At 38.5% G+C, this 20,172-nt stretch overlaps 1 protein-coding gene across 2 annotated transcripts; it reads right to left on the reverse strand.

Annotated features, from left to right (window-relative positions):
* Positions 1–899: 899 nt before the first annotated feature.
* On the reverse strand, positions 900–8,998 carry LOC129478923 (olfactory receptor 1L6-like). Of its 2 annotated transcripts, XM_055271199.1 has the most exons (2): positions 8,928–8,998; positions 900–1,845 (listed from the first exon to the last, which is right to left on the reverse strand). In XM_055271199.1, exon 2 carries the CDS (start codon positions 1,830–1,832, stop codon positions 900–902), a length of 933 nt encoding a protein of 310 aa, XP_055127174.1. In that variant the 5' UTR covers positions 1,833–1,845; positions 8,928–8,998. The 2 variants fall into 2 exon arrangements, with proteins under 2 accessions (XP_055127174.1, XP_055127173.1); XM_055271198.1 differs by lacking the exon at positions 8,928–8,998 and having other exon boundaries at positions 900–1,940.
* Between the last annotated feature and the right edge of the window lie 11,174 nt (positions 8,999–20,172).

Below are 20,172 nucleotides of genomic sequence, written 5' to 3' on the forward strand. Positions count from 1 at the left end.
TGAAATCCTTTGCCCATTTCTTCGTCTTTTGAAACTTACTCTTTCAAAATTCAGTCCATCCTTCAAGATGCCATTCCTTCAAGAAGTCTTACCCAATGACCTATTAACCCCATGTAGTTTCTTCTTCTTAAAACTAATGAGTTTTATAAGTCATGGTGGGTCACCCCTGTAATCCCAGCACTTTGGGAGGCTGAGGCAGGAGGATCCCTTGAAGCCAGGAGTTCAAGACCTAACAGGGTGAGATAACATGACCTTGTCTCTACAAAGAAAAAAAAAAAGTCGAGTGTGGTGGCATGTTCCTGTAGTCCCAGCTACTTGGGAGGCTAAGGCAGGAGAATCACTTGAGCCCAGGAGTTAGAGGCTGCAGTGAGCTATAATCACACCATTGTACTCCAGCCTGAGCAACAGGGTGAGATTATGTTTCTAAAAAAAAAAAAAAAAAAAAAAAGTCATGCACACACAAGAAGAGCAACCCCCTGCTGCCAAACAAAAAACTAATAGGATTTAAACTCCTTGACTGCTAGCCGTTGTCAGGCTTATAGACAAGTTATTTGGAGACAGCTTTATTTTTCTATATGGTTGCAAATCTAATAGAGATAGCTTTATTTTTCTACATGATTGCCAATCTATTGAGGAGGCAATACTCAGCTTTCAAAACCTGAAACCTTTTCCTGAAATCGGGATTCCTAACAGTACCTAGCCTGAGACTGAATATATATTTGGTTAAGATCATGCATAGAAACCAAGTGTTTTGCTCCTAGGTCAATTCTCTTATTGGTATCCAACACCACTTTTCATGACCTCTTTGAGTGCCATGTGGAAAATAGTTACTAAGGAAGAATAACCTGATAATCTCTTAGATCATGTCTTAATTATGACACACCAACATTTTGTTCCTTTTACCGGTAAATTCTGTCCCGTAATTTCTTCAAACCCCTCTTCATATCTTTGTTCCTCAGGCTGTAGATGAAAGGGTTCAGCATGGGTGTCACTACTGTGTACATAACTGTGGCTACCCAGTCCCTAACCACTGAGTACATGGACAGGGGCCTAAAATAGACATAGATGACACTCCCATAGAAGAGGGCTACTGCAATGAGGTGGGAGCCACAGATAGAGAAGGCCTTCCACTTCCCAGCTGCAGAGGGGATTCTGAGCGCAGTGATGATGATTCGCAGGTAGAAGATGATACACAGGAAGGGGGTCACGATGACAGCTAAGGTCTCAGTCGTGACCACCATCTGGCTGGAGGATGTGTCAGAGCAGGAGAGCTTTAGCACAGGCTGGGTGTCACAGAAAAAGTGCTTAATGACGTGAGAGGCACAGAAAGACAAGCAAGACATAAGTAGCACACAGAACAGGGAATGTAGGTGGGAGATGCTGCAAGAACCCAATAGCATGAGTAGGCAATGCCGTGGGTTCATAACCACATCATAGTGTAAGGGGTTGCAGATGGCCACCAGCTGGTCTATGGCCATAGAGGCCAGCAGGTAGCTGTCAGTGTTCCCAAATGCCATAAAGAAGTACATCTGGACCAGGCAGCCCACGTAAGAGACAACCTTTGTCTCTGATAGAAAATTCACCAGCATCTTAGGCACTATGACTGTTGTGAAGCAGATATCCATGAAAGACAAGTTGCTGAGAAAAAAGTACATAGGGATGTGGAGCCTGGGGTCAGAGTAGATGGCCAGGATGATGAGCACATTCCCCACCGCAGTGAGGAGGTACATGATGAGGAAGATGGCAAAGAGAGGTTTCTGCAGCTGAGGGTTGGAAGAGAGGCCCAGGAGGATGAAGCCTGAGGTGCTGCTGCTGTAGTTCTTTATCTCCATGTCTCTGGACTTCCTGGATAGGGTTTGGAGAAGCACTGGGAGAGATGTAAGGGGCAGTTTGACCAAGACAGCTTCTTTCATAAGCTTAAGCTTGTAAAAATAGCTCATAGCCCTTTGTTATGTTTTTTTTTTTTTTCTTTGAGACAGTCTCGCTCTGTCGCCCAGGCTGGAGTGCAGTGGCGTGATCGCAGCTCACCACAAGCTCCACCTCTCGGGTTCATGCCATTCTCCTGCCTCAGCCTCCCAAGTAGCTGGGACTACAGGCGTCTGTCACCACGCCCGGCTAATTTTTTTTTGTATTTTTAGTAGAGACGGGGTTTCACCGTGTTACGGTTTTTAAGAATATTTACCTTAAGAAACTATGGAGAAACAGGTAGTAAAAATCCAACAAGGGAAGAGTTAAAATTATCCAGGCTGCCTCCTAAACTAGAAACTAAAGATTTTCAATTTTCCATTCCATGCTCACGAATCGGGAGGATTAATACAGTTAAAATGACCATACTGCCCAAAGCAATCTACATACTGAACATAATCCCTATCAAGGTACAAATATCATTTTTCACAAGATTAGAAAAAAGCAATTCTAAAATTCATATGGAACCAAAAGAGCCAGAATAGCCAAAGCAATTTTAAGAAAAAAGAACAAAGCTGGAGGCATCACATTACCTGACTTCAAAATATATTACAAGGCTATAGCAACCAAAATAACATGGTGCTGTATAAAAACAGACACATAGATCAATGGAACAGAATACAGAAAGAAATAAATCAATATATCAAAGGGATACCTGCACTTATATGTTTATTGCAGCACTGTTCACAATAGCAAAGATCAACCTAAGTGTCCATCAATGGATGAATGAATAAAATAAATGGTGTGTGTACATATACATGTACACACACACACGCAATGGAATACTGTTTAGCCATGATAAATAATGAAATCGTGTCATTTGTAGCACTATGGATGGAACTGGAGGTCATTATTTTGAGTGAAACAAGCCAGGCACAAAAATACAAATATACAAATAAAAAAACATAAAAGCACAAAACACTAATATCCTGTGTTCTCACTCATAAGTGGGTGCCACAAATATGTATATAGGATCATTGTGAGTGGAATGATGGATAATGGAGACTCAGAAGAAGTGGGGGTCAGGAGTAAAAGGGGAATGAATGATGATAAATTGCCTGATGGGTACAATGTATGTTATTTGCATGGTAGATACCCTAAAAACCCTAACTTCACCACTGCACAATGTATTCATGTAACAAAACTGTACTTGTACCCCATAAACTTATACAAATGAAAGATAAAGATTTTGCCAGAACTTCTACGTGGCCTAATTTGCCTGAGTTCTTCTCATTTCCCTATCTGAAGATTCTTTTTAGGTTGTCTCTTGGCCAACTTCTTAGCTTCTTTTTTTCGTTTTTTCCAGAGGAAGTGGTTTCTGGGTTCCACCTTGAATGAGGATACTTTCAGGGTATCTCCACGAATGAGACCCTTTCATTCAAGGTCCTCTCTTGCTCGTAGTTCTGGAGGTGGTGGTGATAGTTGAGATAGTACAATCATGAACATCAGAATTAATCAGTGCTCCTTATTGTCCACAGAATTCAGATGAGCCTTCCTTAAGTCTTCAGAGCAAAACCTGCTTAATGTCTGTTTAAACCTTTCTGTTTGGTTAACATGATGTGAATACTTTAATTTAAGCGTTTGGTCCAAAGATGTCACTCAAAATAGGAGTACTACTAGGAATAGCCTATGTTACTGTGATTAGTTTTTAAAATATGTTAACTTTTCTGATTATAAAATTATAACATCCTTTTTCTAAACATTCAAATATTACAGGATTATAAAACTTTGATCATTCAGAGTCTTATTCTGCCAATATCATGAAAAGAGCAGAAAAGGATGGCTCCTGTTACCACTATTAAGCTATACTGTTGATATGGTGGTCTCAATCGGTGAAAAAGTAAGAATTAAAAGACATAAACATTAGACATGATGAAACTGTCCACCTAGAAAATCCAAGATGATAATCTGAAAAAATTTAAAATCTATGAAGTCTTTACCAAATTAGCCAGATAAAATTAAATATACGAATATTAATACTTATATTAGAAAAATGTAATTTGGAAAACATTTCAATTGACAGTGGTAAGAAAGTCTAAAAAATACTTAGTAATAAACCTGAGTAATAAAAATAAATGAGTAAGATTTGTCTGAAGAAATTGTAACAGAACACAAAATGAAGATCTAAATAAACAGATATATTCATATCAATATTTTAAAAATGTTAATTCTTCTCAGATTAATAAAATTCAATGCACCTCTAATAAGACCCCAGGGGAATTTTTAATGAAACTTGTGAAAGTTTTTCTAAAATTCACCTAGATGAATAAATGGCTAAGAACAGACAAAATAATTTTGAAAAAAATTAGAACAATTTCAGGGAACTTTTCTAACCCCAATCAAATTACATAATAGTGAAAATAAGATAATGGCACAAACAGAAAAATCAATGGACCACCATAAAGAATTTTGTAGATCTATATTTATGCATACATATATATAGGTAGACATATAGAGACAGTAATTTATCTGCAACTTAATATATAGTAAAATTTAGCATCAAAGAAAGAATGGAATATTAATGATATTTGTGACAATTGGTTGAACACTTGGAAAGTATAAGGCTAGATTTCTATTTAACACACACATAGAAATAAAACCCAGATGAATGAACAATCTAAAAGTTAAAAATCCAAACTACAAAGTAAGTTTGAGCCAAAACTAAAGGAGTACATTTTTACAGTCTCGGGATGGGAATGTCATTCCAAGCAAGAAATGAAATGAAGAGCAAGAATGACAAAATAACCCACTTAAAAATTTGAAAATTATACCAAAAGAGATCATAGGCAAAGCTAAAATAGAAACTGTTGACTCAATGAAAACATCTGCAACACAGTTACCAAATAAAATATATGACAAGATGATCAACATAATTGATAATCAGAAAATGTGGACTGAAATTCAATTCTCACTCTTCAGTTTTATGCAAATTTTTTTGACAATATGCAAAGGGAATTAGACCCTCACGTATACTAGTAGTAATAGAGTAAATCAGTGTTGGCCCTTTGGTAGTCTCCATCAGAACTGAAAATCGGCACTTCTTTGTCCAATAATTCTACTTACGAAAAGCTATCCTTTAAAAATAGTAATATTTGCATATCAAAATATATGTACACACATTTTATTGTAATGTTGCTTACAATAGCAAACTAAACATAATACAACATAACAAAACAACCATAGAAGAAATGGAGCATTCACAGATAGGTGATTTATCAAATAGTTTATAGTGTATTTTTATTACTCAACATCATGCAGTCTCTAAAGAAATAAGATGGGTAATGTTAGCCAATATTTATTAACACCTGATATATGCTACACACTGAGCTCAGTGCTTTGCAAAGCTTTTATCATTTTATTTTCTCCAAATCCTACGACATAGACATTATTATAATTATAACTTACAGATAAAAATTTAGAGTGTAGCAAAATTAAATAACTTACCAGATCCCGCAGGGAGTAAGTGGTAGAGCTGGAATTTGAATTCAGGCAGTCTGATAGCACAGACAGCACAAAATGTCATAGACAATTTATGTGACAAAAACAAGGTAGAGAACAATGCCTAAAGAATAATCCCATTTTTGAGTTGAACAAAGAGAATACACGGACACAGGGAGGGGAACATCACACACCAGGGCTGTCGGGGAGTGGAGGGCAAGGGGAGGGAGAGCATTAGGACAAATATCTAATGCATGCCAGGCTTAAAACCTAGATGACAGGTTGATGGGTAAGGAAACCCTCATGGCACATGTATACCTACATAACAAACCTGCACATTCTGCACATGTATCCCAGGACTTAAAGTATAATAATAAAAAAAGAATAATCTCATTTTTATAAAGAAAAGTATTTTTTAAAATATGTTGTGTTTATGGTGGTGTGGAAAGAGTCCTTAAAAAGTGTTTATGTGTAATGTGGTTACCTTCTGAATTTTCATACTTAACTTTATATCGTATTGTCTGTATTTAAAAATGTGTGTTTATTTATATACATTTCATAATTTAAAAGTTAAATTTCCTATAATTCCACTGGAATTGTGTGCATATTTTAAAGATCTTTTTCTCTGCGTAGATCTATATACACTACATATAGGAATGAGGTTCATTATGCTTCCGCTACCCCAAGAATGTTACAATGGATTTTTTTTTGTATATATATATATATATATATATATATATATATATATATATATATATATGTTTTTTACCCATGAGATAATTTTTACAGTGTAGAATAGATCCTGAGATCTGGAATGCTAAAATAGACTTTATAAATCTTGAAAATGTCAATAGATATTAGCAACATGAGACACATAGCTTTCATCTCACTCTTGGGCAATGTACTTATTTAACTTTCTGGGTTTGTTCCACATTTCCTTCTCTGTATCTTTTAGCTTCATCCCTGAGACATAGTTTTTCCTGGTGGTAAAAGGCTATCTCATCACCCTTGACTTGAACTTGGAATTTTCCAAATTTATGAGATTTTTCTCAGGGGCAGTAACTTAGCTCCTTCCCATTTAGCTGGATTTGACAGCATCATGTATTTTCCTCATGCCTTGGGCAAGTCATTTCACTTCCATATAGATAATGGTGCACACATGTATGTTTGTGTGTGTGCTACTTTCTACCTTGCCTAGGAGCTGTCAAATGACATTTGAGCGAGTGTTTGGCAAACTCTACTGCAAGCGATTAGCATAACCGCTCATACAATAAACTAGAGAAATGACATTTTAATGATGGGTCTTGCTATCAGGTGGTGATTGGGAAGGACCAGGAGAGACTGGGAGTCTTTCTAAGCCTTTTAAGTCACATCATTTCACTTTAAAAGATATTTACACCCTTCCTTGACAGACAGGAAATGTGGATTATTTCTATACTTCTAAACGTTATTAAAATTTTTACATTATGAACATTTGTCATCTCAGGTTGTTTTTCCTTTTCTTGTTTACTCATCACTTATGCAGGGTCCTTCTCTTGGCCAAATGAAACCAGGGAGTGTACATTGTCATCCCAAATGAAACCAGTGAGTACACATTGTCAGCACACAATGCACTTACCAAATTGGGATGATAGGTGGGCAGTACCCTGGTGGAAAGCTACTCATTATCCATGCACCTACTCCCCTGAATGAGCAAGGTCAGTAGAGAATTGACTAAACTGGAAAAATGCAGCTAACATTTATTAGACAGAGTCTGTGCTCACTACTTGTCTCATTAATCCTCACAATAACACTATGTTTGAAGTAGCATTATTTTGCCCTTTGCAACAAAGGAGACTGAAGTTCAGAGAGTCACAGAGCTGGTGAGTGGTGTATCTAGGGTTCAAACCTGGGCACACTGACTGTAAATTATGTGTTTTAATCTGCTCTATCACACCTCTTCCCCAAACTGTACATGTGCAGTAGAGAACTAAGCTGGTGTGTCCTCTGCCAACGGAGGCCGTCTTACTGCCAAGTGCCTTCAGCCTCCTTGCTGACCCACTCCTTCCACTGTATCCTTCGCTCCTACATATTGGAATCCTTTCCATTTCCTTCCTTCCTACATGCATTTCTGCCTCCCATTCCACAAAGCCATGTGCTTTCCTCTGTTTCTTGCCTTCAGAGATGACAGGCTATGACTTTGGACCACAGCTTTGTCAGTTCTTGAATAAAGAACAGTTCTCTGATTTTGCAACATCAACACCTGACCTTAAGATCTCTAGATGTCTTCTGGGTCCACGTTTTGGAATTCCAGCCTCTTCTTGCTTACGATCTTTTCTCTTCCAGCAGTAAGGAAAGCAGATTGGCAGTGTTGGGTTGCATAGGCCCCCTGCAGAGATATGTTCCACTTGGGGATTCTGCAGGTCTTTTCTAGGCTGGCTTCTTCTCTTTTCAGTTCTCTGAAATGTCTTCTTTCTCAAATTAGAGGTTTACCTCATGTCTCTTGCTTCAGAGAAGGTGGTATCTCTGCCTGATTTCTTATTTCCTACTTAGTTTAGGTTGAAAGTTCTTCTGGGCACTGTAGGTCCCTCAGATCGGTAATTGAACCCAGTTCATCCAGCTCAGGTTGTCCTCAGCTAGCTTCTGCCCCACTTTTGTTTCTGTCTTTTTTCTCCTGGGAATCACTGATTTTCCGGATGCCTGTCTCTGCTTCTCTCTCTCAGTAATTCAATGAACTAAACTCTCACCTATTAGTTCTTCCTGGTGCCTCCCCTACCTGTGATCAGCCAGTATTTATAATGCAACTGCTAATACAGCTATTACAGAGTAGGTATCCCAAGTCCTAAGGAAGGGGCTGTGGATTCTCAGAGAGTTTTGCTCAGATGTCATGAGGTTTTAGACGCCTCTGACTTTCACCTTCATCATTTTAGCATCCTAGGAAAGTGACTGTTCAATTTCCACGATTCTAGAGACAAGGAGCTCACAATATCTGGAGGTGGCCCAGTCCTTGGGTGGAACACATCTGGGTTAGGAAATTCTTCCACATCACGAGTGGAAGTTTGCCTTTCTGTTATTGCTAGGTACTGCTCTACAAACTTGACATACACTAAGTCATTTAGTCTTTACAACAACTCCATTTTACAGATAACACAAATGAGGTACAGAACTGAAGTGACTTGCCTAAGAACACACAGCCAGAGGGTGGTGGATTACAGCCCCAGAGTATGTGCTCTCAGCCTCTGCGTTGCCCTAACTCTCTTGTTCACTTGTTCCTCTGTTGACCTGGTTTCCTGGAGGTGATAACTCTGTGGGTCTTGAGTTGCAGAATGTTGGCTGTGCCCTTTAAGGACAGGAGAAAGTGTCTTGAACAAAGTAGCAATTTCAAATGTTTGATATTTGACCAAAAAGAGAGAGAGGAAAAATAAAGACCATGTTTCCTGGCTTTTGAGATGGAGGAGAGAAAAACAGGTAAGGAAAAGGGAAGAAGATCACATGAAGATATTGACTCCACAGTTCCCATTATCAAGACCCCTCAGTGTGCCTACCTGTGGGCTTGACAAAGGAGATTCAGGGGCCTGAAAAGACTTTGGGATCTGCCATGGGGTTAAGATCAGGCTCTGAATCTCTGGAGGAGGCTTCTTGAAGTACAGATCCAGCCTCAGAAATGTGATGGTTCTTCCTCATCTATGGTGGGAATTGTAATAAAAAGGGAGACACAGGCGCCTGTCCTCTCTGCATGCCAGAGCCCTGTGAGGATCGGCCCTGCGGTCTTCCCGGAGAATTGCAGGGGCGGGGGTGGGGAGGAACATCACTGATGCCCTCACTGAGCTCTGTGGGACAACTGGGCTCCGGAGATGTAGCTTCTTACACCTGGGAAGGGAATTAGAGCCATGTAGCAGTAAGGGTGATGTGTGCATGCACATATGTATGCACATATGTTTATGCATATGTATGTATTCGATGTACGTATGTGTACTCTTGTGCATATCTGTGTTTATGCTTATGTGCACCTACCTGGAAGGAGAGGTAATGGCCTCTGATATCGCTGAGGTTTTGTGTCTGCATGTGTGACTGTATCTAGGTGCACCTGTAGTGTTACTGGAAAGGGGTCGGAGGTGCAGACCCAGGAGCCAGACTGATTGGATTCTGAGGCTGACTCGCATCTTACAAGCTGTGTAGCTTTTGCAAATACTACACAGGTTTCTGAGCCTTAATTTGTTTTGTTGTGTCTGCCTTTCTTAAACATTACTTCAATGTCTTAAGCCAGAGTAGTCATATTTGAATCCCAGTTCCCCCAATTACCAAATGGGTGAATTTGGGCAAGTTATTTAGCCTCACTAACCCACATTGTCCTCATCTATAAATGGCACAGTAATCATAAACTTTAGAAAGATGTTTTCTTTTTTCTGCTTTTTCCTTTCAAATAGATTTTATTTTTTTAGAAGTTTTAGATTCATGACAAAATTGATCAGAGAGTAAAGACAGTTCTCATTTATTCCCTGCTCCCAGACGCACATAGCCTCTCCCAGCATCAATACCCACTGCTAGAACATAACATTTGTTACAATTTATAAGCTTATATAATGGTCCCCAACTTACGATGGTTCATCTTAAAATTTTTCTTTATGATACTGTGAATGATCCATGTTCAGTAGAAACCACACTTCAAGTACCTATATAACCATTCTCTTTTTCCACTTTCAGTACAGCATTCAATTAATTACATGAGATATTCAATATTTTATTATAAAGCAGGCTTTGTGTTAGATGATCTTGCCAACTGTAGGCTAACGTATGTGTTAGCACATTTAAGGTAGTTTAGGCTAAGCTATGATGTTTGGTAGGTTAGGTATATTAAATGCATTTTTGACATATGATATTCTCAGTTTACAATTGGCTTATCAGGGTATAACTCCATAAGTGGAAGAGCATCAGTATTGACATATCATTATCACACAAGTCCATAGTTTACATTAGGGTTCACTCAATGTTATACATTCTACAGGTCTTGACAAATGTATAATGACATGTACCCACTGTTATATAGTATCATATAGAACAGTTTTACTGCCCTAAAATTCCTGTGTGCTTCACCTGTTCATCCTTCTCTCCCTCTAGCCCTTAGCAACTACTGATCTTTTTACTGTCTCCATATTTTTGCCTTTTCTAAAATGTCATTTAGTTGGAATCATGCAGTATAATTGAGTTTTCACCTTGGCTTTTTTCATGTAGTAATATGCATTTAATGTTCTTCCATATCTTTTCAATGCTTGATAGCTCATTTCTTTTTAGCACTGAGTCATATTTTATAGTCTAGATGTACCACAGTTTACTTGTTCACTTACATGCCGAAGGACAACTTGGTTGCTTCCAAGTTTTGGTGACTATGAATAAAGCTGCTAAAACGTCTGTGAAGGTTTTTGTGTGGACATAAATTTTCACCTTATTTGCATAAATACCAAGCAACATGATTGCTGGATCATATGGTAAGAGTATCTTTAGTTTGGTGAGAAATTGTCAAACTGTCTTCCAAAGTGACTTTATCATTTTGCATTCTCACCAGCAATGAAGGAGAATTCCTGTTGCTCCACATCTTCATCAGCATTTGGTGTCATCAGTGTTCTGATTTGGTCATTCTAATAGCTGTGCAGTGATATCTCATTGTTGTTTTCATTTGAATTTTCCTAACAACACATGATGTGGAACATTTTTTATATGTTTGATAACCATCTGTATATCTTCTTTGGTATGGTGTCTGTTTAGGTCTCAATTGAATTACTCATTTTCTTATTGTCAAGTTTTAAGAGATCTTAGCATATTTTAGATAATAGTCCTTTACCAGATATGTCTTTTGCAAATATTTCACCCAGTCTGTGGATTGTCTTCTCATTCTCTTGAAAGTGTCTTTCTCAGAGTAGAAGTTTTTAATTTTAATTAATTATACCGTATTAATTATTTCTTTCATGAATCTTGCCTTTGGTGTTGTATCTAAAGAGTAATTGCCATACTCAAGGTCATCTAGGTTTTCTCTTATGTTCTCTTCTATGAGTTTTATTGGTTTACATTTTGCATCAGGGCTATGATCCTTTTTAAGTCAATTATTGTGAAGAGTGTAAGGTCTGTGTGTAGATTCATTTGTTTTGTATGTAGATGTCCAGTTGTTCTAGAACCAGTTGTTGAAAAGCCTATCTTTTCTCCATTGTATTACCTTTACTTCTTTGTCAAAGGTTAGTTGACTATATTTTTGTGGTTTTCTATGGTTTAAATCTTTCAACTCATGTTGAAATTTAATCCCCAATGTGACACTATTGAGAAATGTGGCCTTTAAAAGGTAAATGAATTAATTCATTCATGGATCAGTGGGCTAATTGATTGATGGGTTATCGCAAGAGTAGGACTTGTGGCTTTTTAAGAAGAGGAAGAGGCACCTGAGGTAGGATGCTCAGCTCCCTTGCCCTGTGATGCCTTGCATTGCCTCAGGACTCTGCATAGCCCCCACCTGTGAGAAAGCCCTCATCAGATGTGGCCCCTCGACCTTGGACTTCTCAGCCTCCATAACTGTAAGAGATAAATTCATTTTCTTTGCAAATTACTGAATTTCAGGTATTCTGTTATAAGTAACAGAAAACAGATTAAGACCTGGATCTATTTCTGGGTGAGCTTCAATTTTTACTTTTGTAAAAAGATATAAGTAAGAGGGTGAGGGTGAGGGTGAGATAAGTGGTAAGTCAGGATCTGAACTCTGGTGTAGAGGTTAAGAGGTGAGCTTTGAAGACACATTATCTTACATTGTATCCCAGCTCTAGCTCACCAGCTGTGTGACTTTGGGTAAGTTCCTTAACCTCTAGGCAGATAGGAATGGTCTTGAGGTTGGTATGATGATTGGTGAAGGCATGGAATGCATGGAAGTTTTTGTTTGTTACAGGGCAGAAAATGGAGAAGGTGGATGTTAGGTTAAGATAATGGGCTTTGGAGTTAGTGCCTGAGTTTAAATCTCTGCTTACCACTTACTAGTTGTATGACGTTAGGTAGATAACTGTGCCTCAGTTTCCCCATTTATAAAATGGAGCTAATAATAACCCTGGCTTCTTTATCTTATTAAATAAGGTTTTAGTTTTGCAGTACTTAGACTGCCTGGTACCAGGATTAGCTTCAAGGGTGTTCTTCCTGCGTTCAGAAGGGCCCAGGGCTTGGTTTAATGCTCTTCTGTTACTGTCCTAAATTTCTTAACACTCTTTGAACCAGGGAATGGGTCTCATATTTTCATTGTGCACTGGGTCCTGAAAACTACCAAGAAAGGGAGAGAAAGCAATTCCACATAAAGGCAGGCTTGATCTTCACTATAAGCTGCTCCTCTGCTGAGGGGTTTGAAGAAATCTCTGACAGAGGCTACAGTTACATTAACTGCTACTTTTATAATCAAGTCTGGCTCTGACTTCTATGAATAAAGTTCAGAGGTTCAGGACAGATTTGAAAACCAATTCCTCCCAGATTGTCTTCTCAATCTTCTCCATCATTGTGGTGCTCTCTTATTCCCTCTTTTGCTCTCTGTCTGTCTCTGGCTGGAGGAGGAAGTTCAAGGCTGGTAAGGAAGAGACATGGTGTCAGGGACTCAGGCTCTCTCTGTCTTGTTCCTCTACCATATGTAGCTCCCATTCCCAAAAGCTGCTTCATAGTACAGATCACTGCTGGAGTTCTTGCCATTGCATCCACATTCCAAGCAGTAAAAAGGAGGAAGGCCAGGAGAAAAGAGCAGCCTCTCCCTTTTAATAGTTTCCAGAAACACTTCAGAACTCTTATGCTTACATCTCATGGATCAGAACTTGGACGACACATGGCCACATTTAGTTGCAGAGGAGGCTGGGAAATGCTGTTAGCTAGGCAGCAATATACCCAGCTCAAAGATGGAGGTTTCAGCAAGAAGGGGAAAATGGATATTGGAAAAAGTTAGCATGCTACCACACATCAAATATTATTTCCTTGGCTAAAAAATTCATTTTGCTGTTCTCCATCTAATTTATTTCTGCCTTATCTTTATTATCTCTTTCTGTGAGCTTTGGATCTATTTTGCTATTCTTTTTCTAGTTTCTTAAGGTGTACAGTTATTAATTTGACATCTTTTTTTAATGCAGGGGTTTATTGCTACACATTTCACTCTCAGCACTGCTTTCAGTACATCCCATATGGTATGGTTTGCTTTTGGTATGTTGTGTTTTTGTTTTTATTCATTTCTTAGCATTTTCTGATTTTTCTTGTGATTCCTTCTTTGACCTATTGGTTAAGAGTGTGTTTTTTGCGTACCTTTATTGCAATAGTATTCACAATAGTAAAGACTTGGAACCAACCCAAATGTCCATCAGTAATAGACTGGATAAAGAAAACGTGGCACATATACACCATGGAATACTATGCAGCCATGAAAAAGGATGAGTTCATGTCCTTTGCAGGGACATGGATGAAGCTGGAAACCATCATTCTCAGCAAAATATTACAAGGACAGAGAACCAAACACTGCATGTTCTCACTCATAAGTGGGAGCTGAACATGGACACAGGGAGGGAAACACCACACTGGGGCCTGTTGGAGGGTGGAGGGCTGGGGGAGGGATAGCATTAGGAGAAATACCTAATGTAAATGATGAGTTGGTGCATGCAGCAAACCAACATGGCACATGTATACCTATGTAACAAACCTGCACCCTAGAACTTATAATAATAAAAAATTCAAACCCTAAAAAAGAGTGTTGTTTGATTTCCATATATTTGTGAATTTTCTAGTTTTCATTCTGTTGTTGATTTCTAGCTTCATTCCGCTGTAGTCAGAGAAGATATGTGTGATTTAAATTTTTAGAAATTTATTGAGACTTGCTTTCTGACCTAACATATGATCCATGTTATGACTATCCTTATGCCTAAAGGATGTTTTAGTTCAAAGATGCCCCAAGATGTTTTAGTGTGAAAGTGGAGGGGAAGACTCCTTTTTTCCTGGGGCTACTGAGCTGAAGAGAATTTGAAGAGTGTAAAAGTCATGTTCCTCTGCATGTGGGGAAAGCAGGTGCAGGTGAAGAGAACAAGCCAATATGCAAAGAGACCCAAAGGGGAGCAACTAGGGGGAAGAGAATGGCTGAGGTGGCCCCCAGTACCAGTCATTCTTAAGTTCTGCCTCACTCCAGACCTATTCCAGTCACATGAGACAATATATCCTCCTTTTGTCTTAAATTATTTGAACATAGGGCTTCATCATTTGCTGTAAAAGAACCCTGCCTATTAAAGTTATCATCTTCCATTTCTGAGAGTAGGGACCACATGGACACTTAAAAAAATTTTTTTTGTCAGAGATAGTTTTTTCCCGGAACTAAATCACAGAAAGAATTTATTACTTGATTTCATCTTGAAGGACATCAAATACACAATGCATGTCTTCTGTGTCTGTATAGCTCTTTACAGCTCACAAAATTCTTTTGAATCCATTAGCTTTTCTGAGCCTCACAATCTCTCTGAGATGTAGATTTTACTTCCCCAATTGTACAGATGAGAAAAACTGAGGCTGGGTGAGACAATCTGGCTTATCTACATGGCTGCTCAGCAGTGGCACTGGTCACTCTTCCCAGGTTCCAGGGATTCTGATGTGGACATCTTTGGATGGTTATCATTCTGCCTACCTCAGTCAGTATTTTAGTCAATGAAAAAATGAATCAAAATGAAGATCACAGGACAGGATTACTCTGAAGGAAGAGGGGAGAGGAAGACTAAAACCAAATGTTTGAAGGAGTGTACTTGAAGAATATGAATAGTTCAATGGGGGACAAATGAGGCAGTGGAAGTAGAGGTATGGGATGAGGGGAAAGATGGGCCCCTAGGTTGATTCCATGTCTTTGCTATTGTGAATAGTGTTATGATGAACGTAGGAGCACCTGTGTCTTTCTAACAGGATGAATTATTTTCCTGTGGATATATAACCAGTAGCGGGTTTGCTGAGTTAAATGGTAGTTCTGTTTCAAGTTCTTTGAAAAATCCCCAGACTGTTTTCCACATTGGCTGAATTAATTTACATTTCCACCAACCATGTATGAGCGTTCCCTTTTCTCTGAAGCCTTGCCAGCATCTGTTATTTTTTGACTTTCTAATAATCGCCATTCTGAACTGGTGTCAGATGATATCTCATTGTGATTTTAATGTGCATTTCTCTGATGATTGGTGATATTGAGCATTTTTTTATATGTTTTTTGGCCACTTGTATGTCTTCTTTTGAGAAGTGTTTGTTGAGGCGGAGCTTGCAGTGAGCCAAGATCTTGCCACTGTACTCCAGCCTGGGTGACAGAGAAAGACTCCATCTCAAAAAAAAAAATTTTTTTAAACTTTTATTTTAGGTTCAGGGGTACATGTGCAAGTTTGTTATACAGGTAAACTCAAGTCATGAGAGTTTTTTGTGCAGATTATTTCATGACCCAAGTACTGAGCCTAATATCCAATAGTTATTTTTTCTGCTCCTTTCTCTTCTCCTGGGCTCCACCCTCAGGTAGGCCACAGTGTCTGTTGTCCCGCTTTTTGTGTCTATATGTTCTCATAGTTCAGCTCCCACTTATAAGAGAACATGTAGTATTGGTTTTCTGTTCCTGTGTTAGTTTGCTAAGGATAATGACCTCCAGTTCTACCTGTGTTCCTGTAAAGGACATGATCTCATTCTTTTTTATGACTGCATAGTATTCCATGGTGTATATGTACCACATTTTCTTTTTTTTTTTTTTTTTTTTTGAGACGGAGTCTCGCTCTGTCACCCAGGCTGGAGTGCAGTGGCACGATCTCGGCTCACTGCAAGCTCCGCTTCCTGGGTTCTCGCCATTCTCCTGCCTCAGCCTCTCCGAGTAGCTGTGACTACAGGCACCCGCCACCACGCCCGGCTAATTTTTTTTATATTTTTAGTAGAGACGGGGTTTCACCGTGGTCTCGATCTCCTGACCTCGTGATCCGCCCGCCTCGGCCTCCCAAAGTGCACATTTTCTTTATCCAGTCTGTCATTCATGGGCATTTAGATTGAGTCTATGTCTTGGCTATTGTGAATAGTGCTGCAATGAACATACACATGCATGTGTCTTTGTAATAGAACAATTTATATTCCTTTGGGTGTGTACTCAGTAACGGGATTGCTAGGTTGAGTGGTAGTTCTGTTTTTAGGTCTTTGAGGAATCACCACACTTCTTTCCACAATGGTTGAACCAATTTATACTCCTACCCATGGTGTATAAGCATCCTTTTTCTCTGCAACCTCACCAGCATGTTATTTTTTGACTTTTAAATAATAGCCATTCTGACTTGTGTGAGATGGTATCTCATTGTGGTTTTCATTTGCATTTCTCTAATGATCAGTGATGTTGAGCTTTTTCCATATGTTTATTGGCTGCATGTATGTCTTCTTTTAAAAATGTCTTTTCATGCTCTTTGCCCACTTCTATTTTTTGAAATAAAGCAAGTTTATTGGAGTAGCAGTGCACGGCAGAATGGGTGTTCCACAGACAGATCAGGGCTATCCCACAGGTGGGGTGGCCCAGTGTAGCAGCAGCAGCAGAAGTGTACAGCAACAGTAGCTGTCCAGAGCAGCAGTCCCTGTAAACTGCTAGCTCTTTACCCACTTATTAACGGGGCTGTTTTTTTTCCTTGTAAATTTGTTTAAGTTCCTTATAGATGCTGGATATTAGAACTTTGTCAAGTGACTAGTTTGCAAAAATTTTCTGCCATTCTGTAGGTTGTCTGTTTACTCTGTTGATAAGAGCTTCTGCACAGAAAAAGAGACTTAGTTAAATTAGATCCCATTTGTCAGTTTTTGCTTTTGTTGCAATTGCTTTTGGCATCTTCATCATGAATTCTTTGCCCATTCCTATATCCAGAATGGTATTACCTAGGTCGTCTTCCAGGGCTTTTATAGTTTTGTGTTTTACATTTAAGTCTTTCATTCATCTCGACTTGATTTTTATATATAGTGTAAGGAAGGGGTCCAGTTTCAACCTTCTGCATATGGCTAGCCAGTTATCCCAGCACTATTTATTGAACAGGGCATGCTTTCCCCATTGCTTATTTTTGCCAGCTTTGTTGAAGATCAGATGGTTGTAGGCATGCCATCTTATTTTTGGGCTCTCTATTCTATTCCATTGGTCTGTGTGTCTGTTTTTGTACCTGTACCATGTTTTTTTTGGTTACTGTGGTCCTGTAGTATAGTTTGAAGTCAAGTAGCATAATGCCTCCAGCTTTGTTCTTTTTGTTTTAGGATAGCCTTGGCTATTTAGGCTCTTTTTTGGTTCCATATGAGATTTAAAATAGTTTTTCCTAGTTCTGTGAAGAAGGCCATCAGTAGTTTGATAGGAATAGCCTTGGATCTGTACATTGATTTGGACAGTGTGGCCATTTAAACAATGGTGATTCTTTCCATCCATGAACATGGAATGTTGTTGCATTTTTTGTGTCATCTCTGATTTGAGTAGTGTTTTGTAGTTCTCATCATAGAGATCTTTCACCTCCCTGGTTAGCTGTATTCCTAGGTATCTTATTCTTTCTAGGGTGATTGTGAATGGGACTGCATTCCTGATTTGGCTCTCAGCTTGACTGTTGTTGGTGTATAGGAATACAAATTATTTTTTGTATGTTGATTTTGTATACTGAGACTTCACCAAAGTTGTTTATCAGCTTAAGGAGCTTTTGGGCCAAGACTGTGGGGTTTTCTAGATACATAATCATATTGTCTGCAAACAGGAATAGTCTTCTTCTGTTCCTTCTTGGATGCCCTTTATTTCTTTCTCTTGCCTGATTGCTCTGGCTAGGACTTGCAATACTATGTTGAATAGGAGTGGTGAGAGATGGCATCCTTGTCTTGTGTTGGTTTTCAAGGAGAATGCTTTCAGCTTTTGCCCATTCAGTATGATGTTTGCTATAGGTTTATCATAGATGGATCTTATTATTTTGAGGCATGTTCCTTTAATACTTAGTTTATTGAGATGTACAAACTCTTTGTACATCTGGTAGAATTCAGCTGTGAATCCATCTGGTCCTCAGTTTTTTTTTAGTTGGTAGGCTATTTATTACTGATTCAATTTTGGAGCTTATTACTTGTCTATTCAAAGATTCAATTTCTTCCTGGTTCAGTCTTGGGACAGTGTATGTGTTCAGGAATTTATTTCTTCTAGTTTATGTGTATAGACCAGTTTACACTATTTGCTGATGGTTGTTTGTATTTCTGTGGGATCAGTGGTAATATCCTATTTGTCTTTCCTAATTATGTTTATTTGAATCTTCTCTCTTTTCTTCATTAACCCAGCTAGTGCTTTATCTATTTTCTTAATTTTTTTTTCAAAAACTCAACTCTTGGACTTGTTGATCTTCTGAATGGTTTTTCGTGTCTTAATCTCCTTTTGTTCAGCTCTGATTTTGGTTATTTCTTGTCCTCTACTAATTTTGGGGTTGGTTTATTCTTGGTTCTCTAGCTCTTTTAGTTGTGATGTTAGGTTGTTAACTTGAGACCTTTCCAGCTTTTTGATGTGGGCATTTAGTGCTATAAACTTCCCTCTTAACACTGCTTTAGCTGCTTCCCAGAGATTCTGATACATTGTGTATTTGTTCTCATTAGTTTCAAAGAACCTCTTTATTTCTGCCTTAGTTTCACTATTTACCTGAAAATCATTCAGGAACAGGTTATGTAATTTCCATATAATTGTATGGTTTTGAGCAATTTTCTTAGTCTCAATTTCTAATTTGAATGTGCTGTGGCCTGAAAGAGTGGTTGTTATAATTTCAGTTCTTTTGCATTTTCTGAGGATTGTTTTATGTCCAATTTTGTGGTCAATTTTAGAGTATATGCCATGTGGTGATGAGAAGAATGTGTATTCTGTTATTTTGGGGTGGAGAGTTCTGTAGATGTCTATTAGGTCCATTTGATCCAGTGCTGAGTTCAGGTCCTGAATATCTTTGTTAATTTTCTGCTTTGATGATCTATCTAGTACTGTCAGTTGGTTGTTGAAATCTCCTGCTATTATTGTGTGGGAGTCAAAGTCTCTTGGAAGGTCTCTAAGAACTTACTTAATGAATCTGGGTGATCCTGTGTTGGGTGCATATGTATTTAGGACAGTTAGGTCTTCCTGTTCAATTGAACCCTTTACCATTATATAATGCCTTTTCTGTCTTTTTAAAATCTTTGTTGGTTAAGTCTGATTCATCCATAATTTGGATGGTAGCCTCTGCTTTTTTCTGTTTTCCATTTGCTTGGTATATTTTTCTCCATCGCTTTATTTTGAGCCTATGAGTGTGATTGTGTGTGAGCTGGGTCTCTTGAAGACAGCATACCATAGGGTCTTCACTCTATTGAATTTGCCATTCTGCACCTTTTAATTGGGGCATTTAGCCCATTGACATTCAAGGTTAGTATTGATATTTGTGGATTTGATCCTGTCATCATGATGTTAGTTGGTTGTTATGCTGATTTGTTTGTGTGTTTGATTTATAGTGTCACTGGTCTGTGTACATTAGTGTGTTTTTGTAGTGTGGCTGGTAACAGTCTTTCCATATTTAGTGCTTCCTTCAGAAACGCTTGAAGGAAGGTCGGGTAATAATAAATTCCCTCAGCATTTGCTTTTCTGAAAAGGATCTTATTTCTCTTTTGCTTATGAAGCTTAATTTGGCTGGATATTAAATTCTTGGTTGGAATTTCTTTTCTTTAAGAATTTCGAATACTGCCCCCAATCTCTTCTGGTTTATAGGATTTCTGCTGAGCATTCTTCTGTTAGTCTGATGGGCTTCCCTTTGTTGG

Source organism: Symphalangus syndactylus, chromosome 3 (assembly GCF_028878055.3).
Source record: "Symphalangus syndactylus isolate Jambi chromosome 3, NHGRI_mSymSyn1-v2.1_pri, whole genome shotgun sequence".
In the NCBI taxonomy this organism is placed as follows: domain Eukaryota; kingdom Metazoa; phylum Chordata; class Mammalia; order Primates; family Hylobatidae; genus Symphalangus; species Symphalangus syndactylus.